Here is a 26,416-nt window from a genome sequence, read left to right on the forward strand (position 1 = left end):
AAGGTCTATACTCGACCTCATGGCACCAAGGGAGTCCCCCTACGGGTGGCATTTGTATAAATCAATATCAAGATGAATGGAGATAGTGTTTATAGTAAGTGGGAGTGGGACGTGTGAAAACACGTCCCTCGGTCTCTCTCATTAGTTTGAAGTAAAGTTTCATGCATGGCCTCATGGCACTGTGGGTGTCCCTCTAAAGAATGACATTTTTGCATGACGCTTTATTCATTAGTTTGAAGTAAAGTTTCATGCATGGCCTCATGGCACTGTGGGTGTCCCTCTAAAGGATGACATTTTTGCATGACGCTTTATTCAAACTCCAACAATGGTTAGGGTTGCTTTAGTTTCATGTCCCAATTGGTTTTTTCCCTACGGTTGGCTCATTGGGGTGGAACTCTAGGACCTAAAATGAAGAGTTACACTTATAAGCATTGTTAAGCGAGTTTAACAAATTTTGGATCGAACAATGGTGATTGATAGTTACAATAACAAGGTGTTGCTCTGTCTATTGGTTGAAAATGTCTTGTTTCAATGAAGGGGCACTTGATTAACCTACAGTGACTTTTGTCTTGCCTCACTGAAATATCATTGCAAAATAGATGTCACTTAGGGTACATTAGACTATTTTGTTAAAACTAACTGGTTGTCATAGTGATTTGATGCAAATAGACTAATATAAATAATTTGTATGTTTCAACAAATTTATTTCTATGACTTCCACGACATTAAATCTACTCGCTCCTGAAAAATTAACGGGCGAAAACTACATTTCATGGGAAAACACGATCAACACAATTCTTATAATTGATGACCTTCGTTTCATCCTTATGGAGGATTGTCCTCCCATTCCAACTCTAAATGCTGCTCGAAATGTTCGAGAAACATACTACCGTTGGACATGGGCAAACGAAAAGGCCTAAGTGTATATCTTGGCGAGTCTTTCTGAAGTCTTGTCCAATAAGCATGAACCCATTTTCACAGATCGTGAGATCATGGAGTCTTTAAAGGTAATGTTTGGATAACCGTCTGCACATCTCAGACATGATGCTCTCAAACACATCTTTAATTCCCATATGCAAGAAGGGGCATTTGTTCAAGAACATGTTCTCAACATGATGGTCTACTTCAACGTGGCAGAGATGAATGGATCTGTCATCGATGAAGCCAGCCAGGTTAGTGATGCGTTATTTTATTAAGTAGAAATACGGATGATACGCGTTGATGGATTGCATTGTGCACTCAAGTTTCCCCAGCAGAATTCAAGTGTAAATTCCTCTGAGTTTCCTGGTAAGTCCAGGGTCGAATACAAGGACTTGTGAATATAGATTGTGTTGATAATTTTTTATGAAAACTTTGCAGTAACTGGAAAAATAAATAAAGTGTTTGGTTGGTGATTGTGTTGATTAAAAATAAATAAATAAATGTTGCGGATTTGAGAAATGAAAGTTGCATTGATAGATGCAATGAGTATGCGATGAACGGGTTAAGAAGATCTTTAGCTAGCGTTACTTGGGAATGCGTCAGACCATGCGATCATGTTACTACCATGCACAGCAAGTCATTTTCCAATGTAAATGCGATGCTCCTAAGTATATGACGCATGTCTTGAATGCAAGATGTCCATAGAGCTTATCCCTAAGTCTCTACTCTTGTCCTATGTGTTGATGCAAAATGCATGAAAGCAAGTTGACCGCATACAATCATATCTTATCGCTAAGATCCATGTGATGCGTTAATAACAAATAGTGCTCATTCATAAGTGCCTATCTCTCGTTTATGCGTTCTAATCTGGTTCTTTCAAACCTAGATCCTGACCTGACCTTCCCAAGTCTAGATCATGTCCTTAGACTACTCTCCCGAATATCTTTAATAGACGAATGAAGCATACATAAACAAGATAATCGCAAAGAATGAAGATTCCCTAGTTGTGCTAGCTAAATACTTCTCAACCCATTCAACTAATTTAGCTATTGATGCGTGAATCACAAGGAGTGAACAGATATAGAGAAAGAAATTCCATTCTTATAAATACGTTAAGTACAAAATGCCAATGGAAGTTTAAGGTAGAGAGCCTGGTAGCAATTCCTTGCTGACTGAAGCTTTTTACACTAAAATCTCTATTCTGGCCTAAAGATATTCCTGCTTCCGCAGACGTCGGCCCTCTCCTTGTCCTTGAAGCTTCCAGCGCTCTCACAAGCTTACCGGAACGATCTACTAGCACACTTTCTTCCTCGCATCCGCCTTAAAATAAAAGAAACTATGGACAGAGGCGTGAACTTGTAAAGTGGTGAATTAATCGACTGCTTAACCCCTTCTCTGAAGAATGCACTTGGTATTTATAGGGCTTCCATGGTGAAATGCGGCTTCTCTCTCCCGGTTGTACAGATGGGATAGCTTTAATTCTGATTGACGCGCCGAATAATTATAATCGATAAAGTTGAATGTACTTCATGACCGTTATCGGCTGTCAACTTAATTTGGATCCGACTGTCATCAACTTTATGTCCCATCGCTCTTAATTATCCTTTTATCCGGATGCGCCCACCACGTTGAGCTGACCAAGTTTTAGCGATCCTTCTCAGGTGAATGTTTGCGAGCACGATCAACGCAAAGTCTTGCGGTGAAGTTGCGCTCGACCGATAATTTCCTATGATCGCAATCTTACATTGCGTTAACACATATTCTGCACAAAATTACAAAAATTAATAGTTCTAATGCGCTAAACGCATGCGATCGCAATATTATAGAATTTATGCTTAATGGACACAATTTGACATATTCTATCAATGCAATCCAACATTGTTTAATAACTTAGCACTATGATAACGTGCATTTCTGTCTGTTATCAGTTAACTTCATTTTGGAATCTTTACCTACGAGTTTTCTACATTTTTGTAGCAATGCTGTTTTGAATAGGATTGACTATAACTTAACCACCTTGCTCAATGAGCTATAGAACTTCCAGTCCTTGATGAAAAGCAAGGGACAGAAGGGTGAAGCAAATGTTGTTTCATCCTCAAAGAAGTTCCACAGAGGTTCGACCTCTGGGATAAAGTCTATACCTTCTTCTTCCAACACCAAAAAGTGGAAGAAGAAGGAAGGTGGAAAGAAGAAAGCTAACCTACCAGCTGTTGCTCAAAAGAAAGCCAAGATTGCAAAGAGAATCTGTAAAATTATCAATTCTGAAAAAATTGGGTTTGGGATGATCGATCGTTTCTGCTCAAGGTCTCTTTATTGGGATCCTTTAAGAAGAAAGAAGAAAAATACAAGTGGAGAGGTGAAAAGAGGAGAAAATCGACATAGGAGCCAATTAGAAGGTCGATTCTTTCATGAACTTCTGCTCTAAAATGAAGAAGAAAGGTTTTATACAACAGTCGCAGCGTTGCAATGCTGCAGCTAGCATTACAATGCTATAAGGTCTCGTGTGCGCCTCAGTTAATAATCGGAGTGTTGCAATGCTGCACTATTTTTCAGCATCAAGTCATTATTGCCTAGCGTTGTAATGCTCCGTCCAGGGGCATTTTTGTCCTTTCACATTCTTTTGAAGCCTGACTACTCATATTAGCTCTTAATTGCTCCAAATTAGCCCTGAACAGGCCGTAACGACTGGTTCTACCTCCAAAATGCTCGATACTTATAAAATCATTAAATAAACACATTAAACATAGTAATGGCCTAGAATTTAGAAGAGAAAAATAGCACATTTTAGGTGCTATCAAGTCCACGTTCCATTGGTTCCTTGTTTCCATCTGTCTTCTTTTGGAGGGCAGATAAAAACTTTAGGGCTCTTATACGCGGGTTCTTGTCGCCTTTTTCTGTCGGCGCATTTGACTTAACTATTTCTCCATCAGTTTCAGAGTTTGTTGTCAATGAAGCCTGGAAGGCTTTAAGGGTAACTCGATTCATGAATTTGTACACTAGATGAGGCCTCTTACACAGGAAGCATGAGAGGAGTCCCCCTTTATAATTACTTTGCTGCTGATTCAGCGCACGCCTTATATATCCCCTCTTGGTTGGAAAGGTTTATGATCCATTTCTCCTGCTTTGTCTCTTCCACCACTCTTGGGAAAGATAGATTTGTTTGGCTTATTACCCCCATTAGAGGAAGTTGGATTTCACCTCGGTCCTTGTGGCATTTCATGGTTAAGATCAAATAGCCTTTCAGCTGCAATATAGGCCTCGGAGAGGTTTTGGACTCTCTGTTCATACAATTTGGTTTTCGCCCATGTCTTAAGACCCTCGACAAAATAGAAAACTATGTCTTTCTCTGATATATCTCGAATGTCCAACATCAACTCCGCAAATTGCTTTATGTATTCTCTGATACTACAAATATGTTTAAGTTCTCATAGTTTGAGTATTGCCAAAATCTCGACGTTCTGAGGGAATAACTGAGAACGTAATTCCTATTTCAGTCTATTCCACGTATCAATGGTGCATCGACCTTCTTGGATGTCCATGAAACGGGACCTCCACCACAACTTGTCATCGTCTGCCAGATGCATCATTACTAAGGTGATCTTAGATTCTTTAGTAACTGTGTTCGTAGCCCTGAAATATTACACCATCGAAGATGAAATTTTCTAGGGTTTAGGTTCAGGTACTTTCACCCTATTAAACTAGACCGCGCTCCCAATTGGGGTTTGGTTTTCCATCGCTCTCATGGTGAGATTTAGTCTTGCACTGACGTCCACAATCTCTATCTTAACAACATTGAGGGTGGCTCTAAAGTCTTTCAATAAACTGTTTACCATCTGAATTATCGCTTTCTGCAAACTGTCTAATTCTTCGACATACTCTTCCATATGGGCAACAAAACCTATCGAGCTATCCCCAAGCTTGGAGTTACCAAGTCTATTAGCTTTCGCTTCTAGGGTATCAACCATTGTCATAAACTCTTTTACTGGCATTCTGTCTAAGTGGCCAACTACCGCATCCATTTCATCGTCCTTGTCAGAGATTTCTTCTAACCGACTTTCTAGAAACCAAACATGATCAGGGACTTCTCTTAGATAGAGCAGTTGCTCTTCTATCTCGACCAGTCGGTCAACATGAGATTTGTCCAACTGTTTTGTAGCAAACACGATCACAACTTCTGAGCTTCCCGAGCCAACTTAGCTCTGATACCAACTGTCACAATCACACTCTCGTAAGGGTATCAAAGCGATTGTACGACACTTGTTCTCGCTCTTGAACAAGTTAGCCAATCCAAATTCGAATAGTCGATAACACAATGGACGTTTCTCACAACCTCCACCCCCATTCTTGAAAAAAGTTTTAGAAAATGGGTTTAGAGAAAAAGGTTTTCGCAAGTGTTTGAAAGCATGATTGAGCAATGAAAATTAGTCGTACAACTAGAAAGCAATGAAAGGATGAACAACGCTTTATAGCATACAACTCACTGATGTGAAGATAGGACAACTATCTCATATAGTACATTCTGAGCAAAAAGTCATCTGCTATCCTTATATATGCAAAAGGGCGAGTGGTCAGTTACAACAAAAAGTAGAAGGAAAACAAACTAACTTGACTAATGAAATACATAACATGAAAGCATGATAAAAAAAATGGATTGTACATGCGGCCAGAAGCAACATGCATTGGACATACATGACCGTTATACCTTGCACCATAGACATCTCTAGCTTAAAATTGGTTGGTTTCAAAATCAGAGTCAATGTAAAATTTTGGTCATCCCAAAACAAGAAAAAAATACTCATGGAAGCTTGAATCCAAATGACAAAGATGGTGTGTGTAATTGTTCATCTCCGTCTACTGATGGAGTTCTATAACTTAATTCTAATCTTCATTCTGCTTGCAAGGAAAGAAGAATTTCATCTGTAGGGGCCATTGCTGCAACGTAATCGAAGACTATTACCCTCTCTTCTTAGCGCCAATTCTACTGAAATTGTTATGATTTTGGAAGGGATTGATTTTATAATTGGAGTATGGTCGACCTTATTCATATTGGAATCGAAATTTCTTCGATCTATTTAACCTCAATCTTGGGTGAGGATGAAGTTCTTTCTTCTGTATGAGTTTGGAGAAACTTTTGCTCCAGTAGAATCTATGGCTACTATTACGTGGTGAAATCACCGCGGTCTAATGGCAGGTATGATTTGAACTTGTTTCGAAAAACTCCAAGTTTAAATCGTGAATGAAGTGTTATAAACTAGTGTAATTTGCATGTAAATCTTATTTGTACGTCATTGAGTTCGAGCTGAATCAGTATATAGTTTGAAGTGAGTAATTGGCGATTAGGGAAAGAAAGATATGGTGTTGTTAAAATACGACGAAGGGTAATAAGGGACTTGCATGAACCGAAGGGAGAAGTTTGAATTAGATTTATGATATTTTTAATGTCCCACTCTTGTTTCAGCTTTGTATCAGAGTCTTTAAAGTTAATCATCCGACACCACCACACCCCACCCTTGTTCATCTGCACGTGGGAATTGCCAATTGGTTGATTAATTGTCTATCTCAATGATATCTAATTTGATTGAATGAAGAAATTTGTGTAGAGCACTTCCAAAATTTCAAACAGGTTTGAGTAATTGACTGTTCATTAACTTTTCCAACTGTAGTCTCGACTTCCGATTCAATTATCAATTTGTTTTTGGGAAAACTAGACTCTCTTGCTCGAAATCTGCAAGGTTTCTACTGTTTGTTATGTTATTCAATATTCCCATTTCAATTTGCATGAACTGTAGAAATTTGGAAATGCTCAAATGCGAAGGAGCTGCCAAATCTTTCCGAAAAAGGTAACAGAAATGCAAAGATTCAAACAGCGTGGGTTTACCGAAGGACTATTGGTGTAAGTTCATTTTGGACTCAAGTGGAGTGCACATGTTGAGGCAAGCCTTATCTCTTTGCCAGTGGGCTCACAATCAATACGGCGACAAGAAGTGCTTCCTAACACCGTCATTGTCAGCGACCATGTGAGCTTTCAGCCAATTGGATCCTTCAAGTAACTCACGTGAAAGACATTTAGTGATTCAATTAATTACCCTCACCCTCCCTGTTTATCAAGAATTAGGCGAATAGATCCAAAGTGAGTGTTTTTGGAGATCATTTATCTGTTTCCCGTTCTTGTTTATCTTCAATTATTGATTATTTTTCTGCCTCAAGTAAAATGAGGACTTTGAAATTTCAGCCCATTTTTCTTGTTTTCTGGTAGGTAGGGCTAAGTGGGTTTCTGATATCTTACTGAAAAAGTTATAATCTTGCTAGAACCTTCGATAGAGTTCAGTTTTTTGATTGATTTCTTGTTGATATTTCCTGGTTTCAGTGAATTGTATTCTTTTATGACGGTTGTTGTGAAGACTCATAAATTTGTCTCAGATCTTCTGTAATACTCTTGAAGCTGCTCCGATCATACTTCAATAGTTCTTGTGCATTTCCCCCCTTCTGTCTCTCTTTCTATTGTGATTGTGAATTATGCTGATGATTGGTTTTAAGCTGTTGAAACGGCGTTGGGACTGGTCAACTTGATCATCTGGGGTAGTGATGGCAGTCTTTTCTGTTGCCAGACTGTTTACTGTTTATTTATCTACTGGAGTTTTGTAGTTTATATTTTTCTTTGATTGTAATTTCTATATCATTCTGTGAAGAGTACTTTCTAACCGATTTTGCTAAAAACACATGTAGAATTGCCTGCTTCTTTTGTGGTGCTTCTGATTTGTGATATGTAACTTGAGTAATCTCTGATCGATTGTTATGAATTTGATTGACAGCAATTGGGGGGACCATGGAATCATTGTGGTTCCTCACATAGATTTCGATTTCTGAAGTGTTGAGAAGGCTTTAACATTTTTATTCACTGACATGGATCCTGGAAGCTCTGAATCCCCAAATATGGGTTGCAACAAGACCATAGTATGGTTTCGGAGAGACCTCAGGATTGAGGACAACCCTGCTTTAGCTGCTGCTGCTAGGGATGGTTTTGTATATCCTGTGTATATATGGTGTCCTAAAGAGGAGGGACAATTCTATCCTGGTCGGGTATCAAGGTGGTGGTTGAAGCAATCCCTTGCCTATTTAAAACAAACATTGAAATCCCTTGGTGCTGACCTAGTGCTAATGAAAACTCAGAGTACTATTTTTTCTCTTCTGGAGTGTATCAATGCTATTGGGGCAACAAAAGTAGCATTTAATTGTCTCTATGGTACGTTTGTTTCCTTTCTAGTTTCATTCTTTTGCATGAGATTTTGATGGTCTTGTCAAATATGACTATGCTGATGCACTTTAATGATTGCATTGTGCCCTTAGGAATTCGGTGCAGTGGAATTGTCATTACGTTGTAATGTATTCTCAATGTTCTTTTTCGTAGATAAGTGTTGCAGCTGATTGAATTGTAGTTTTGTAGTGGGACATCGTACTACTTTGGGATTTCCTGTGCACGTTACTTTATGTGGGCGAACAAAATATTTGCTTTTTCACGACAAAGAAGTCTTGTAAATTTCTAGGGGCAAACCTTACCAAACTTGGTGTGCATAGATAACTTCATTACTAACCAGTTGGAAGTGGGGGATAAAATGGAGGAAAGAGATTTCTCAAAATAGTCATATTACCTAACAATAAGTTTGTCATAAAGTCAGCAGTTGGCTTCTCAAGAACACGTTTGAGCATGGAAATTAGTCAGGAAAATGTTAATTGGGAATCACATGCATTTAAAGTAACAGGACGGAAGAAATTCATAGATACTCTTAGAAATTTTGGATGATACAAATTAAAAGAAGAAGAAAGAGGACATTATGTTAAATATAACCACACCAGTTTGTGATTTTTTTTCCCACATCAAACCAAAAAATGTAAAGCTGATACTTTGTTTTGTAGGGATGCCATCAATGTTGGACACAATATAAATCACCATCAATTCAAGGTAGATATTGTAAAAAATACTCAAATCGTAATATTTAATTACCTTCGCTTAACTGGTGGAAAGGAACCCTTGTAAGAACTTAATTATCTCATTTTATAAATTCCTCCATGACAAGAGCAGATTAATGCAATCACATTTTGGAAAGGGACCTAGTATTATAGATAGCTTTAACTTATTCTCCTTGACGTAGAGCCAAATAAATAGTTTTAAAGGAATTCTCATTGCCTCTGAGTTTAGGACAGTGCCTGTGTCAAATTAGGGGTATATCAAGATCATTCTACTAATTGTTAACTTAACCTTTTATCTCAGATCCCATTTCACTCGTCCGAGACCACAATATTAAAGAAAAACTAGTTGAACTGGGAATTTCTGTGCAGAGCTACAACGCAGATCTTTTATATGAGCCATGGGATGTATATGATGAAAATGGGAATGCTTTTACGACCTTCAAGGAATATTGGGATAAATGCCTTCTTTTGCAAAAGGAATTGATTTCAACTCTCCCTCCATGGAAACTACAGCAGGCTGCAGGTACATTTCTCACTACGTACATGTAGTAGCTGTTACTTTTGGAAGATAGATAGTAAGTAGTAATAGATACACTCTCTAATACTTCTAAAATTGGTATTTCTGATACTTTTGGAAGATAGATAGTAAGAAGTGAGAAGCTGCATTGCTACTCTAACAAAATTAGAATTAACAGAATAGTAATGTTGTTTTTCTCTATGCTTGGGTTTTGAAATATCTGTTCTGCAACTGCAAAGAAGCTTACTATGGAATTATTTTAACTGTGTAGAGCGTTGTCTTAAGAGCTTCTATCCTGTTTTAATCTTGACAGGAATGGTGGGATGTTGTTCCATTGAGGAACTAGGTCTTGAAAATGAATCAGAGAAATCTAGCAATGCATTACTAGCAAGAGCTTGGTCTCCAGGCTGGAGCAACGGTGATAAGGCTCTGGTTGAATTTGTTGAAAATCATCTGCTAGAATATGCAATAAATAGGCAACATCTTGGTGGTAGCTCGACGTCTCTACTGTCCCCATACCTACATTATGGGGAAGTAAGCGTTTGTAAGGTTTTCCAAAAAGTGAGAATGAAACAGATATTGTGGGCAAGAGAAGGAAATGCCTTGGGGGAACAAAGCACTAATCTGTTTCTCAGGGCTATAGGGCTTAGAGAGTATTCCCGTTATATATGTTTCAACTTTCCATTCACCTACGAAAGATCATTGCTGAGCAGTCTGAAGTTCTTCCCTTGGCATGACAGCCAGGATAACTTTAAAGCTTGGAGGCAGGGTCGAACTGGTTACCCATTGGTTGATGCAGGAATGAGAGAACTTTGGGCAACTGGATGGATACACAACAGAATAAGAGTGATTGTTTCTTGCTTTGCAGTTAAAGTTCTGCTTCTTCCCTGGAAATGGGGAATGAAGTATTTTTGGGACACTCTTTTAGATGCAGATTTAGAAAGTGATATCCTCGGTTGGCAATATATTTCTGGGAGCTTGCCTGATGGCCATGAGCTTGAGAGATTGGACGATCCACAGGTATGTTTATGTTTAGTTGCTTAATGTTTAAAAGCACTAATAGTAGACAACACAGTTCAAATGTTTTATGAACTTAAATGTCTTCAAGATTAAATTCTAATTGTCAGCTATGCCGTTGTTGAACTGCAGTTGATGTTGGAAGCCTGTGGTATATGCTTAATAAAGAAAAATAGAGGATATATGTTTGAAATCCCTCCTAATATGCAAACTTGGTTTACAATATTTCTCGTCTCAATAGCTTTTCTTCTCCACATACTTTATCCAGTGATACCAAAAACCATAGGACCCAAAAAGAGAATTTTAAAAGTCATAGTGACTCTAGTAACCTACAAATACATTTATCTGACTTTTAGCAACATCTAAAATAACATATCTAATTTTCAGTACTTAATATATTGCTTCACACGCCACATGAGAGCACACACCATTTGTTATTGCGTACAACTTTGTTTCAGTATTCCAGAGAATGACCTCATCTTTATTGCTATTATATTTCGTTGTGATAACTAAATGACATGGTACATTTGCCATTCTCATGCTAGCTAGTCATTTATCTCAAGTTTAGGAGAAAAAATTCCCAAAGTTGTTTAATAGTGAAGTTGGTAGGAGTTTGTTGAACTGTTTGATTAGGCTGCTAGTAGAGTCATTAGTAGAGTCATATTGTTGTTCTTTGTTTCCGCATACTCCTGTACATCTTATAGCTCAGTTTTTTATTCATAATTAAAAGGAATAGGAAGATTATCAACTGGCATATTCAGCAACTTCAGAAAAAACTTGATTATGATGCCTCGTACCAAAAATTAAGAAGTTTAGATGTTGACTGTAGTTGGTGTATTTCCGTTTAAGGATGACCAAAGTCACCTTGACAACCATTTAATCAGATGACATTATGGTCTCTACTTCTTTATCTCATCATGCTAATTCTACTTTCTTGAATTTAGATTCAAGGCTCTAAATTTGATCCTGATGGAGAATATATTAGGCATTGGCTGCCTGAGCTGGCACGAATGCCGACTGAGTGGATTCATCACCCTTGGGATGCACCTCAGACTGTCCTACATGCTTCAGGAGTTGAGTTAGGTTTGAACTATCCGACACCGATAGTTGAGTTAGATTTGGCAGCTAATCGATTGACAGAAGCCATAATCAAAATGCGAGAAATTGAAGCAGCTGCTGGGGCAAACTCAAATGGTACAAATGAAGTTGTTATGGATAATGCAGATAGGGTTCAATCCGTAGGTACTACAAATGCTGCTGCAGCGGCAAAAACTACCTGTGCTACTAATTCTTCTAATGATCAGAAGGTACCCACAATTCAAAACTCAAAGGTTAATAATAATCCATTGAGTAGGAAACGGTCTAAAGCCATGGAAGAGAAAGGAGAATTTCAGTATAATATTCGCAACAACATACAAAGTGAAGCTGGGACCTCGAAATCAGACGAAGATTTATGCTCTACTGCTGAATCTTCATCATCTAAGAAACCATCCACCAGCCGAACTTCCTTTTCTGTTCCACAGTTTTGTTCCTCATCAAAAGAGCTGCCACAATCATCTGAAGAAAATACTGATAGATGAGAGTTCAATTAACGATAGTGAGTTTTCAATTACTTCAGTAATTTTACAGAAGCTAATAATTGAATGCCAATCAAAATATGTTTTAAAGTGCGACAAGAACCAATGAGTTCGCCGCATGTTGATGTTGTGAGAATACAAAACTCTTCTTGGATTATATCTTGTGCTCTTATTCTGGATTCTGATACCTGATTTTACTCTTGGATTTCGACTTTTCTAACTTGATCTGACCGCGTATTTTCAATCAAATTTATGCAGGAGCTACAGAAAGATAATGGTGTCACAATAGATCTACCTCAATAACTTTTGGCTTGTGCACGTACCGATGTTTAGTACACTTTTCGATATCTAAGGTACCGAGTTTAGATGCCTTCTTCCATCTATTTGTACATAAACAAATATACTCGAAATGCATAAAAGTGTACAAAACTTTTTTTTGCAACTTTGTCCAAATATTTGCAATTAGCCATTGTAATTTCTTCAAGTCCTCTTGAATTTCTAGACCATGTCATGTTGTTGAAGCATATATCACATTAAAAAAATGTGTCAGTTACTTTAGGAGCAGATTTTAGTCCAAGGAATGAGATATATTTCAAAAACATATAGTTGCTAGGAAGACACATGAGCTTGAAGATTTGGAATGGAATTTGTAGAATTTGTACATTCAAAATTCTCTTGGTGATTGCTTGGATTAGATTCGTTGCATTGCATGAGGGGTGCTAATGTATGTATAGATTTCACTGTGGGCTAGGGAAAAAATTGCTTGTGTACATCAGATATTTTTGTGAATTACTTACTGAAATTAGAGGTCCAGCCTCCTTAATTCTGTCTCTTCTTGTGAATTAACCTCCTCCTTAACCAGCCTTTAAGTTTATTTCTCAATTTGTTACAATGTGTTTATACAACATTCTTAAGTTTTTTTTTTTTAAAAAAAAAATGAATTCTTAGCTAATTTTAAAAAAAAAAAAAAAATTTAAATTTTTAAAACTTGATTTGGTTTTTTATAACATGGGTAAAAACAAAAAAGTAGATAACAACGCAAGAAATTCAGAAATAGAAAAGATGCTTATAAGTTTAATTTTTAAAAATTTAAAACAAAAAATCAAATAATTATCAAATGAGGTAAAAATAATTATAAAATAAAAAAGATTAAAACAAGTTAAACTTAGTTCCTATGCTTTAAAATTTGTAATTATTTATTTTCCTTTGTGATAATTATTGTTAAGATTAAAAAAATTCCTTTCATACGTAGATCAGTAACCCAAATTTTCATAAAATAAAAATCAACATTTAATTTCAAGGAAATTCTTACCACAGGGATTAAGTTGTAAATTTAAAAGTAAAGGACCAAATTGTTGAAAATTGTACAAAATAACCTAAAAAGTAAAAACTTTTCTATGGCCGACTTTTTGCTAAACACTTATCTGTTATTGATCTTTTTTACCTGTGAAATACCATTCTATTTCCTATGTCTCTTTTGTTTTTACCTTTCAAAATAAAAAAAAAAAAAAAAAAAAGAAAAGAAAGAAAGAAAAATTCAATATCATTAAAAAGTAAAGATGCTTCAACATTTTGCTTAATTTATAAGCATAATTGGAAAAAATACGAAAAAATGTATAAAAACAAGTGGTCATTTATCTAAAATGAAATTGTATCGACGAAGATATAACAAAAACAAAATTATCATATACATAAAAAAAGTGTGTGATTGCTGATATCATGATATGCTATTGCTGACATCATGGTACGTGATTGTTTACATCATGGTGTACAATCGCTAACATTATGGTGCAAAGCGAACATTATGGTGCGTGATCACTTTGCAATTTTGTTTTGGTTATATCTCCCTCAGTACAATTTTGATTTAACTAAATGTCCACTTGTTAGAAATTCAAAAATAAGGAACTAATTTGCAACAAACTAATGTTGAAGGCCTAAATTGTTACTATTTTGAAACGGTAAGGAATAAAATTAATTTAACCTAAATTCAAGTCCTCCTTAATCGGGAAAAAGAAAAAAAAAAAAAAAAAAAAAAACAGCCGGTTCCATAAACAAAAGAGCAGCAAAGTCGAACCTTAGAGACAAAGGATGTATTCTTTTTCTTATTTCTATTATATTTAATAAATAATCCTTATTAGTTTTGATGATAAATTAATAAAAATATTTTTCTAAATTTGGTATTTAATCTCCAGACTGTTTTTGTTGGAAGAAAAAAAAAGCACAAGAAATGTAAAATTCATATGTTTACTTCACTGAAAAACGTCTTAAAGACTAGTTTTCCATAAAAATAAATAAATAAATAGAGGTCTGAAAAAATTAATCGAATTGTAAATTTATTAATTGTTTTCAAACATTGTCAAAACACATTAACTGAGCGCCCATGGCCTAATGGATAAGGCGTCTGACTTCTAATCAGGCGATTGTGGGTTCGAATCCCACTGGTGTCTTTTTTACTTTCTTTACACAAGAAAAGAAATAATTATAAATAAATAAATGTAGAGATTTATTTTTAGTGTTTTTATAAGGCTTATTAGATTATATTGTTTTTAAGGTTCTACCATTTACATCATTTTCTTAGATCTAAATCTATTCAGTTTTGTCATCCCCATCAGTTTCATTGTCCCATATTCTCTCCTTTGATCTCTTGTCATCCCATCAATATGGTTGTTTCTGTTCTTTGGCTCTACAAACGATTTTTGTAGCCATTTTAAGGGAGTTGGTTTTTTTGGATATTTGTAATACATAATAAAATAAGATAAAAAATCTAAAAATATATTACATCTTTCAAATATTTGTAAATATCAATGAGTTGACTAGTCAATCTTTGAATTTTTATTTAATTTCCAATTTCGTCTTCCCTTGTCTTATCTCGTTGTACACTTTTTTTTAATCTTTTCTTTTCTTTCTCCTATTTTTTGCTTCTTCCCTTTTTTTTTTTTTTAGTTTTTCTTTTATTTGTCCGATTTCTTCTTCCTTTTTTCTATTTAATTTATTTTTAAAATTTTCCTTTCCTTTATTTGATTTTTTTTCTTCCCCTTTTTTTCACAAGAATTTTGAGGTTGAGTTCCGTACCCAGGACTTGAAAGTACTCAATTCATAAGTGACTTAACACTAACAAGCCAATTATCAAGTTTGATTATAATAACAAATAATAAATAGAAATAACAAATGAAAGTCTATCGATCATAACCACTAATATTTTCTATTATTGATAGCTTAATCTTTGATTATATTTTCATAGTTAATAGCCACTTTTAGAAATCTATCATTGATAGCCAACTTAGTGAATTTAATTAATAAAGTTGAATCTTGAACTAAAATATAAGTGGAATGTCTAGAAGTTATCACTGATAGCATGTTTATCCGTGGTAAAAGCTATCATCGAAAAGAAAAGGGACTTATAAGTGTTTGGGAGAACAAGAAAGGGACAAAAAGGTGTTCAGTGACTATGATTGATAGAAGCTACTAATGATAGCATGTTACCAGTGATAGAAGCTAATATTAATAGCATGTTATCAATGATAAGTTACCCAATAGCACATTATCGGTGATAGCATGATATCAGTGAGATCATTGATAGCATCTTATCAATGATATTATCAGTGAAAGAAGCTATCACTGATAACTGCAATATGAGTGAGTGATATCAGTGATAAAACTTAGGTGATATCTATATATAGAGTTTTTTTCAAAGGTGATAACCAGTTATAGAAGTCTATCATTGATAGCATTAAGTGTTAATATTTCAAGGTTGATTCTAATTGACGAAAGTCTATCAATGATAACGACTGATAGTTGCTATCAGTGATAGCCATGATAAAAGATTATTAGTGATAACTACTATGGTAATCAAAATTGTTGGTCTTCTTTCAAAGTTGATCACTATTTATAAATCTATCATTGATAGCCATTGATAGCTTTTAAGTAGTAATATTTCAACGTTGATTCCAATTGATGAAAGTGAATCAATGATAGCTACTGATAATTGATAGCAAATTAAAAGCTAATATTTCAAAATTGTATTAATTTTTCTCAAATTGAAAGTTATCACTGATAGCAACTATCATCGATAGCAATTGATAGAAGCTATCAGCGATAGCAGCTGATAACCGCTATAAGTGGTTATAACTGATAACTACTATCAGTGATAGTTTTAAATTTGAGAAAATCGGGAAGAAGCGAACAAAATGGTGGCTATGCATGAGTTTTTTAGTCTTTTACCATTTTTTGATCTATATATGCAATTATTTTATCCTTGCATATTCTATTATTTTTGGTTTGAATTATATTTATACAATTAGCCCTTGTTTTTCTTCATTTGGTAGTGTTTGAATATAGAAATAGCCAAATGTTTCATTTTATCTTGGATTATTGTCGTGTTTTGATTTCTTTAAAATATTTTAAGCATGCTTGCATTTTCATGCTTCAAGATTGTTTTTTAATATCTAGTAGTTCATCGCAAATTTTTTTTGTTAATAATATTTTAAACTATAATATTATAATGTCCTTTTTATATACATTTAAGGTAATTATCTTGATATTATCTTTTAATTTTGGGTGTATTTTTGGAATTTTTAGGATAAAATTGAATTGTCTTGATAAGATAGTTCAAATGAAAATTTAGCATGATAAAGATTTGGATTTTGATTTTTAAAACGAAAAAAATTGAGGAATTTAGATGGGGTTTAATTGGAGTTTGGATTTAATTTAATTTGGAAGTTAAAAGGAAAATGGAATATATATATATATATATATATAAAATTAGAAATCCAATTAGGATTTAGAAAGAATTATATGGGATTAAAAAAAAAAAAGAAGAAGAGCAAAAGAGTTAAATATATTCTCCTTTTGCGTGCGTTCAAACCCTCTGCAACCTTCTTCTCCTTCGTGGGTTTCTCCAGCCGCCACTTCTCTAACTCCAGCCGCCAGACGCTGTTCGGCTGCCGCCGAGACTCGGTCGCCGTCTGCCGGTTCGCGCCGTCACTCGCCACACGCCCAGCTTCGTTCGCCTGTAGGTTAGCGTTCACGCCGTCGAAGCTCAGTCGCACGCCAACACCGTGCATCTCAGCCGCGCGCCCAGCTGCTCGTCCGCTCCTGTCGGCCGTCCCTTAGGCGTAATATATTTTGATTTTTTTTTAATTAGTTACATTAGCTCGTTCAAAATTTTCAATTTTATAATTCTTATTAATACGATTATATAATTTTATATACCAATGTCACTTGGATGAAAGATAAAATTTCATGTGTTACTTTACCTAATTTCTAAGTTTTACCCATTTTCAACTTTATTTTCAATATGAAACTTTCATTTATATAGAAATTAAATTTAAAAAAAATTAGAAAAAGATCTTACATTTATTTATAACATCATTCTAACTTTTTTCATTAAATTTTTACACTATTTTACTCTAAAATAAGTCGATATGAATTTTTTCTTTTACTATCCAAAACTTTCATTTTCACAATTCACTTCAAAATATTTTGAAAATTTATATTATTTTGTATTAACTAAAAATTTGGGTGATCCTTACTTACTAATTTACTATATTTAAGATATTGTTGACTAGTAATTAATAATTTATGCAAATAAGTAATTGTATTTACTTAATAAATTTTTATTGTAAAATAAGTTAAAAGTAAAATTTTAATAGATTATTGTTGATTTATTAAATAAATATTTATATTAATTTTATTAAATTAATATTAATTAATTATATTCAAAATGAAATTATATATAAAATAAAAAAAATAAAAAGATGGGAAAAAAAATCCACAATTTTGAAAAGAAAATAAAAACCTTATATGTGGGAAAGAGGATATCTTGTCTGTGAATAATTTATTTCTAAGTAAAATGTTAAAACTTTGAAACAAATATGAGTTTTGGACGTATGTCAATTTTCATCGAGAAAAATCTTCAACCAAACGATCCCTAAAAGATTATTATGGATCGAGACAAAATATAGAGTTTGAAAACTTAGAAACCAAAAAACTAAGTCTAGCCTTAGAGACAAAGAATGTATTCTTTTACGGAATTAATACAAATATTTGTCTAAATTTGGTATTTAATTTAATCTCCGGAATGTATTTGTTGGAAGAAAAAAAAAGGCACAAAAAATGTAAAATTCATAGTTTTAGAAGATTGAAATATTTAATATATGTTTTTCTTCACTGGAAAATGTCTTAAAGAAATAAAGACAACCCTTCAATTATTTTTAAAAAATAAAAAAAAGGTCTCAAAACATTAATCGAATTTACCTTTTGTTATTTATAAAATAATTTTGAATCTTTGAACCATATAGCCTAGCGCCCATGGCCTAAGGCGTCTGACTTCATGTGTATGTCATGCAATTTGGCTAAGAAACTTAGTGAAGGAGTTGAAGTTTCAAATAGAAGGTCCAATGGAGATTTTTGTTGACAATAAATTGACCATTGCCTTAGCCAAAAATTCGGTATTTCATGGGAGGAGTAAGCACATTGATACTCGATTTCACTACATTCGGGATTGCATTATGAAGAAAGAAGTGGAACTCAAATATATCAAGTCACAAGACCAAGCGGCAGACATTTTCACAAAGCCCCTCAAGTTAAAGACTTTTATCAAAATGAGGAGTTTACTTGGTGTAACAAATCAAGTTTAAGGGGGTGTTGAAAAGTTTGTCATTATTAAACTTTATTTGTGGTATTTAGTGTGACTTTTGGGTTTTGTGACTTTTAGTTTTTTTGTAACCAATAGTGATTTTTGAGTTATAAGAGTTGTGAGTTATGAGCATTTGATGACATTTATAGCTTTAAACCATTGGCATTCCTATGGTTATGTTTGTAAGCCTATATAAAGGCATGCTTAGTTGAATGGAAAATATATCTCTCATTTTTCATATTTGTTCTCCACGTTTTTTTTCTAACAATCCTTAGTAATCTTCCCACATACTATTTATTCATGTTCAAAGCTCCGATCTCTACTTGCAAATATATTGAGAAATTCATGATAAATTTTATGTGGGAAGGAACTGACAAAGCTAGTTGATCACACCTTGTTCGATGGGACTATATCACTCTAAGTAAAAAGAAAAGATGCCTTGGTATCGATAAAGTGAAGATCTCTAATACTGCATTATTTGATAAATGGCTATGGAGATATCTAATTGAGGTCGATAGCCTCTGTAAAAGCCTTATAAATGCTAAATATCATTATGAATCCCCCGACTCTATCCCATCTTGCAGCTACAAAAGTTCTAAAGCTCCTAGACATCATATTTCCAATTTACAAGATATTTTTCTCTATAACATTAGATGGGAGGTGAAGATTGGTCACAATGTCTTATTTTGGTATCATAATTGGACTAAGCTTTACATATATAGGTTGTTTCTCGTTTTTTTCTTTTTTCACTATCAAAGAATCCCCTCCTCATTGTTTGGGAGGCTTAGGACCCTAGCATGGATGCACAGAACCTCTAAACTAGAAGACAAGTGCTTGATCGAGAAGTTGATTTGTGGGATTCCATCACTAGTAATTAGAGTTTGCCTGTGGATACCAACAATAATGATGCAGTCATTTGGACCCTTGCTTCTAATGGTTTATTTTTTGTGAAATTGCATGAAACCCAACTTGAAAATTCACCAGCACTGTTGAATGTCGGGTCTTCTAGTTCTTATATTTAACTAGAAAATACAAATTCTTCATACATTTTTATCTGCTGTGTAGGAGCCTAAAACGATAGATAAATGTCAGTCTCGTTTCCACTCGTTACACCATAATCCTAATTGGTGTGTTCTTTGCATGGTTCATTATGAAGATATTAATCATCTATTTATTCACTACCCATATGCTTTTTCTATTTGGTCCAACCTTAGAAACTATTCCTCTGTGTCTGCACTTTCTTCTGTGAGCAGCCTCGTCCATGCCCTTACGCACACTACAGAAAACACTAAACAAAAGCTAATGTGGTGTAACCTTATCAACTTTATGGGATGAAATCATTGCTCTTGCTGTAATTTGGTGTATTAAAGTTGCTCTTTTTTTGTAATTATGCAGCCTGATCAATTTCTTTGAATTGAAAGGTTTTTCTCTAGCCTCTTTTACCGTTTCCGATGGTTTTGCGTTGTTAAGTTCCTTTCCAGCTCTTTGTATCTCACACGAACATTCTTATACTTTTTTAATATGAATGAATGCTTTTTTGGGAGTATGATAAGGGTGTTATAAATATGTCAACATAGTTGAGATATTCATGTGCACCCCTAATCCTCAAATGTTCTCTATTTTTTTTTAAAAAAAAAAAAGAAAAATCATCTAATTAGCAGCATCACTTAGATACATCTCGAGATGCACTTATTTTTGTACATCTCACTTTAATCATGTAAAAAGAAAAAAATTATAGAAAAATAAGAAAAATTTATCACATGACAATTTATAATTTGAATAATTTTGGGGACTTGATCGAATAGGGAACGAGGAAAGTAATTTCTCTTAGATTAACATGCAAGTAGGTGATATTGCCCGCACATGGTTCAATTGATGTTATAGCCGCCATCGAGTTTTTCTTGCAAAGATATAGCCGCCCTATATAATGATATAAGAAGTTTCCTATGATTTTCTTTGCTAATTGAAGATATATTCTTTTGATAGTGGGTCGAAACTAAAACAGTCAGTTGCCCGCTTGCAAGTGTGAAGATTGGAAAAAGATACAATAAAATTGTCGTGCATTTAGAAGACAAAACATGTGAGCAGTCCAACTTGGTTGTCAATTTGATTGTCCTTTGATATATTATATCAATTAAGGACCTTTTTAAAATTTAAAAAAAAAAAATGATTTACGCAAAGAAATTCATAAAAATCTATGAATATCTATCAATATTTTTTTTATATTATTTCTATAAATAGTTTGATATTTTTTCGATTTATAAAAATTTTCCTTCAATTAATATAGATATGTTTCGATTCATTTTATTGCATTATTGCGATATAATAATTAAGTATTTAAAATGAAAACAATGGAAAATTATTTTATTAACAGAAATCTGTGTGCGTATATTGGGAGGATTCTTTCCCTTTTATCTCCTTTGGAGTTATAGTTTCATTATTATTACTATTTTCTTTTTGGTAATCACATAAATAAATCTTATAATTTAAAACCCATATTTCAATTCAAATTAATCAAATATTCAAATGAATCAAAAGATTATAGATGTATTTGGAATATATTTTCAAGTGTTTAATTTAAAAAATAATTCATTTTAGAACATACTAGAGTATTTGGCAACCACTTAAAATAGATTTTGAAGTATACTTTAAATAATTTTGATAAAAAATGTTTAAATAAAAATGATTTTTTTGAAACATTTTTTTCTTAAGTTAATCCAAACGGGTCCATCTATATCAAATTTTCATTGTTCTTATCTTATCTAAAATACCACTCTAATTTCTAAATCAAAACTAAATATATATTTTCTCTCTTAACTATTCTTTTTCTCTATCTTATTTATTTCTAAATTTTTTTTTCTCAATCTTTCTCTCTTTTAATAAATAAATCATAACTTTTTGCATAAAAATATTTTAACTCAAATGTTGATTTTGTCACATTTGTTATTTATTCATCTAACATATCATATAGTACTCTTGACTTCTCTTTTTAAAATTAGCTTAGTTGGTCAAAATGAGCTTAACTTAGCGTTAATTGACACAATCTTTCATTTTAGAGATAGGAGGTATCCGATCTCCTATCCCATAATTATTTTACTAAAAAAGGCCTCTTTATTTAACATTTTCTCTAAATTTTTCGCATTCACTCAGTCTCTTTTTTTTTTTTTTTTTTCTCCTACTAATATTTGTATAATTTAACCAAATATCACTCTCTAAATATATTTTATTTCATGTTTCTAAATTTGTCATGCTTTTACTTTTATTTCTAAAACATTTGTGTATGTCTCTATCTTTTTATTTACATGTCTCACACATCATATTTCTTTCTAGCATGTCTTCATCTCTCTATTTTTTTTTTTTAAATAAAGGAAATAAATCAGTTATGAAAGAAGTTTGTCTTTTATTTTTTTAATAAAAACTAAAAACTAAAATGAGAATTTAATCCATCTTCTTAAAAATGTGTTTGTGGTTGATTTTGGGAAGATTAAAAGTGATTTGTAATTTACCTTTGTAAAAGAAAAGATAAGTAGAAATAGAGGGGAAAAAGAGTTACGGTGGTGGAGCAAGTTGATTTTGTTTATAAATTTTCTTGCCGACAGTGTATACAATATATGTTCAACATCTATTTCTTCTATTAAAATTTGAGGTTTTAATATTATTTTGATTTTTAATTTTTCAATGTTAAAGTTAGATTTTTAATCATCTATAAAATATAATCAATCAATGATAATATAAAAATTGTGATTCAATTAGTTACATTTTTTATTTTTATCAACATTCTATAATCGTAATGAACGTCAGGTCCTACAATGAAAATTGTAATTTCGATTCATAAATCTGATTGCAAAAATGAGAGGATGATCAATTGGATTACCATGCATTTATTATTGTGTTGAATCGGTTCTTCTTTTTGTGTGAACCTTTGAGGACTTTTCAGATTTTTCCTTCACACATCATCCATATCATTCAATTATCGTTCATATGGTTTAAGTGGCATTTAAAATTGATGTCTGTATATAAATTTCTATATATGTACAAATTACATTATTAATACATGTATCGTTCAAATATCGATATCGGTATATGAAATCTGTAAAACGGAGTGTTAATAGAGCAACTACTACGCCAAATCATTTTTTGGCAATTTCTCCCCACGGTTAACACAACACCCTTCTTAGACATGCATTCGTCCAAGAAGGATTGGAATCAAATGGAACTCTGCTCAAAATAGAAGAATGAAAATAGAGAGAAAGACATTACTAAAAAAAAAAAACTAGTAGTCGTCTAAACTAATGACCTTTTAAAGAACTCGGACAATCATTTATGAGAATCCAAACGGAAACTTTTTCCTAATATGAACTAAACACATAAAACATTTTCAGATCTAAATGAAATACAAAATACTTTTTAGATCTGAATGAAGAACAAACAACATTTTCAGATCTAAATTAAATATGAAATACGTTTCAGATCTAAATTAAATAATTAAAGAAAAACGTTTTCAAATCTTGAGGAATTAAACACTTGAGTAAATCTTTCAATGTGGGACAAAAGCAAAAGGTTGATTTTATGACAAGTCATTACAACTGACTAATCATTCCCAAAAAGATCAAATCCAAGTAAAATAAAGAAACCGATACGGTATCTTACCCATAGAGCAAGATAACATTAAAGGGAAAGAAAGAAAGGATTAAATAGATAATCAAAAACTCAGATACTAAATATACCAAATATTAAACAAACAACGAACAAAGGACTATTTGAATAATGAATCGCTTGAATGTCCAAAATAATTGAACGTCGGAAAGTTTGAAACCACAAACGTTTGAAAGTTTGGTAATATTTTTATTATATTTCTAGGGCATTATATTAATCATAGCAATATCCATTCCATTACTCGTACTGTTAATATAAACAGCTTCAATGGAGACTGCCCACATAAACTTGCTCAAAGAAATTATATTTCCTTTGCGATTAACGCCCACGTTCATCGGCACATGAATGTGATCAACAATTGCTGAAATTTTGATTATGCATAAACGTGGCTTAGTTCGTTTTAGACATCTATTTTGATTATTGCATTTTAATTTTTGTTTATTTTAGTCTGTTACTTTTAAAACGCCCATTTTAGAATTTTTACTTTTAAAAAAACAATCCTTTGACTCTTTTGTTTTTTTGTCTCATTTCTTTTTATCCAAATTTTAATATGAAAATTTTCCATTGTGCAGACAAATTTGGTTGTTATTATAACGGAGAGAAAGTTAGAATTTAATCGTTTAATAAGATCCTTATAAATAATTGGGACTATGTACAAAGATTTTAGAGAAATTGTATTTAATAGTCGAAATGAGACATTCAATTGAAATAATGGTCCTTTTTTAATTTATGACCAAATTTTGGTATGGAGGGCACTATCTTCCTAGATAAAGTTCCAACTCTATCCTTCCAAATTCCAAGCTCCGAACAATTATGTTGGGTATATCCCCACAAATTTAGCAAAATCCACAACAATTTTTTTAGCTCATTCAAGGGAGATTTAGTTGGGATTTTGTTTTTAATTAATAGAGATGGTTTAAAATTTTAGTAAAAATACAATGTCGTTTTTTTTTTTTTTTTGTAACAAAAAGAAGCTTCCACCACTAATAGTTAATGGTGGGAGGGTCGTGATTTGGATTGCAATCAATATGGGAGTAAGCTTCTACCATTAAATGTTGGATTTTTTTTAAGGTATGTAATGGTGTACTCTAACATCTAAACTTAGATATTTGTTTAATCACTACCACATATAATCCATCGATCAAAGCTAAGATGATGTATAATTCAAAGGGTTTAGGGCTAGGTTCCATATGATGCATCTTCTAATATAAATCTTAAATGCAACTATACTGACAAAGTTTAGATTTTTTCAAGTTTACGGTATTTTGTATTGTTCAATTGTTGAAGATTTTAGTTATTTTTAATACAAGGTATTTGCATACCATAGTACAAGGTGCATATTTAGATGTCTCACTTTAGTTTTATTTTTAGCTAGTACGAGATTGTTTTTAGTTGTTACAAGACTAAGATTTAAATTATCTTAGGTATTTTGTGTTGCTAAAAGGTGATAAAAATTTTAGTTAGTTTTAGTACAAGGTATTTGTGTGGCAAAACGGGTAAGAAAATTCTAGCATTTTTAGTATAAGATACACACAATGGAATACTATGGATATGAAGTAAAGGAATTGGGAGTATAAGACAAAACACAAATACCTTCCTTATAATTATGAAAAATAGATTATTAATAAAGCATAGAGGGTTTACTCATTAATAAAGAAGTAGAGTGAGTGGGTATATGATATATAATGGATAATCCCAAATTAGATTTTATTCTTCTTACCTACCAAATTAGATATATGACATAATTTTTGAAAATTTTACAATATCCATGGATTTTATATTAGGTGTAATATTTTTTTAATTTGTTGTTAATAACATTTTTTTCTTTTTTTTTGTTTGTTTTTAGGATTTTTTTTTAAAAGTTGGTTCACTAAAATAAATCATCTAACATTCCTTCATTCGAGGGATTAGTTGTTTATTATTTGCATGTGATTAAAAGAAAAAGTTTAGTGGTCATTTTTTAAAATGTCTATTATGTTTTGCTCATTTGTCCAAAGAATCCAATATTTTATCAAATCATAGGAACTATTATTTATTAAGATTTATCAAATCATAAAGATTAAATTCTAACTTTTAAGATTATAGACTAAATTATAACTTTCTCTAAACTATAGGAACCAAATTTATAATTTAACATTTAGTTTAGGTAAACGTTTTGCTAATTGAAACAAACAAGATACTTTTTACAAGCATTTAGACCTAAAATCACTTTTAACAATCATTAAACTTTTATGAAGATAGTAATTGAGTCTATAAAAACTTTCATAATTTATAATAACTTTGTTGCTTTCAAATTTATAACAACTATTGATCTTGTTAGTTTATAACAATTTAGGTTCATATATGTAGGTGTGAAGTTGTAACAGTTTCATCCCTCTTGTGAAAGATCTAATTAAATTTTAGTATTATTTTTCTCTTACCTAATGACTTAATCTCAATACTTTTAGTCCCTAACCAATCTCAACACTTTTAGTCCCTAACCAACAAATTGTTGACTTTATGTGTGAGAAATTTCATAGAACTAAATTAAACAAATTTTAAACCAAACGAAAGCACTAAATTAATACATATTAAAATTTCGTTGCTAAATTGTTGTTATGAAATTGAAAGTATATAAACTATTTTTTACATACTAATTAAATAACTATTTCCATTAAAGTTTAGAGATAGAAAGTCTAAAAAAAAAATGGAAAGATGAGTTAATTTCTCATTGTGATATTGAAGTTGAAAATTCAATTAAATAAAATTACAACTCACCATGAATTAATGGATGAAAATAAAATAATATTAAAAAAGAAATCATTGACTATATTATGATTGGAGGACCAAAAGGTTTCTTCGCAGACATAACCTTAATATGTAGTCAATTGCAAAAATAATGCAAAATTTTGCTATAAAAAGGCACCTTAAGTTTGAGCATCTCAACAAGCAAGTGAAACAAATCCAGGAAAAAAAAAGAGGAAGATCAGCCACAAAAATGTGTCAAAAATATTTGGTTATTCTTGTTCTTGGAGTGATTCTTCTTAGCACCCAAGTAGTTGGTCGACCTTATTACCTGCCGGAGACCCACCACAAACTCACTCCCTCCGCCACCCTCTCATCGGCGGTCGGGGGATCTTTGAA

The 26,416-nt window shown here is 32.7% G+C and overlaps 1 protein-coding gene and 1 non-coding gene across 11 annotated transcripts; both read left to right on the forward strand.

Moving 5' to 3' along the window:
* Positions 1–6,383: 6,383 nt before the first annotated feature.
* CRY2 (cryptochrome 2) lies at positions 6,384–12,484 on the forward strand. Of its 10 annotated transcripts, none has more exons than XM_039018508.2 (7): positions 6,384–6,544; positions 6,711–7,051; positions 7,734–8,164; positions 9,191–9,412; positions 9,720–10,426; positions 11,368–12,020; positions 12,259–12,484. In XM_039018508.2, the coding sequence occupies exons 3-6, from the start codon at positions 7,825–7,827 to the stop codon at positions 12,001–12,003; spliced, it is 1,905 nt and encodes a 634-aa protein (XP_038874436.1). In that variant the 5' UTR covers positions 6,384–6,544; positions 6,711–7,051; positions 7,734–7,824; the 3' UTR covers positions 12,004–12,020; positions 12,259–12,484. The 10 variants fall into 10 exon arrangements, with proteins under 10 accessions (XP_038874436.1, XP_090164617.1, XP_038874435.1 ...); XM_090308491.1 differs by lacking the exon at positions 6,384–6,544 and adding an exon at positions 8,836–8,881 and having other exon boundaries at positions 6,997–7,051; XM_090308490.1 differs by lacking the exon at positions 6,384–6,544 and adding an exon at positions 8,836–8,881 and having other exon boundaries at positions 7,039–7,173.
* A 1,889-nt stretch (positions 12,485–14,373) lies between these two features.
* On the forward strand, positions 14,374–14,447 carry TRNAR-UCU (transfer RNA arginine (anticodon UCU)). Its single transcript has one exon. It is a non-coding gene; the product is annotated as a tRNA-Arg (tRNA).
* Positions 14,448–26,416: the final 11,969 nt, after the last annotated feature.

This window comes from Benincasa hispida, chromosome 12 (genome assembly GCF_027475165.1).
Source record: "Benincasa hispida cultivar pf3 chromosome 12, pf3_genome.v1.1, whole genome shotgun sequence".
In the NCBI taxonomy this organism is placed as follows: Eukaryota; Viridiplantae; Streptophyta; class Magnoliopsida; order Cucurbitales; family Cucurbitaceae; genus Benincasa; species Benincasa hispida.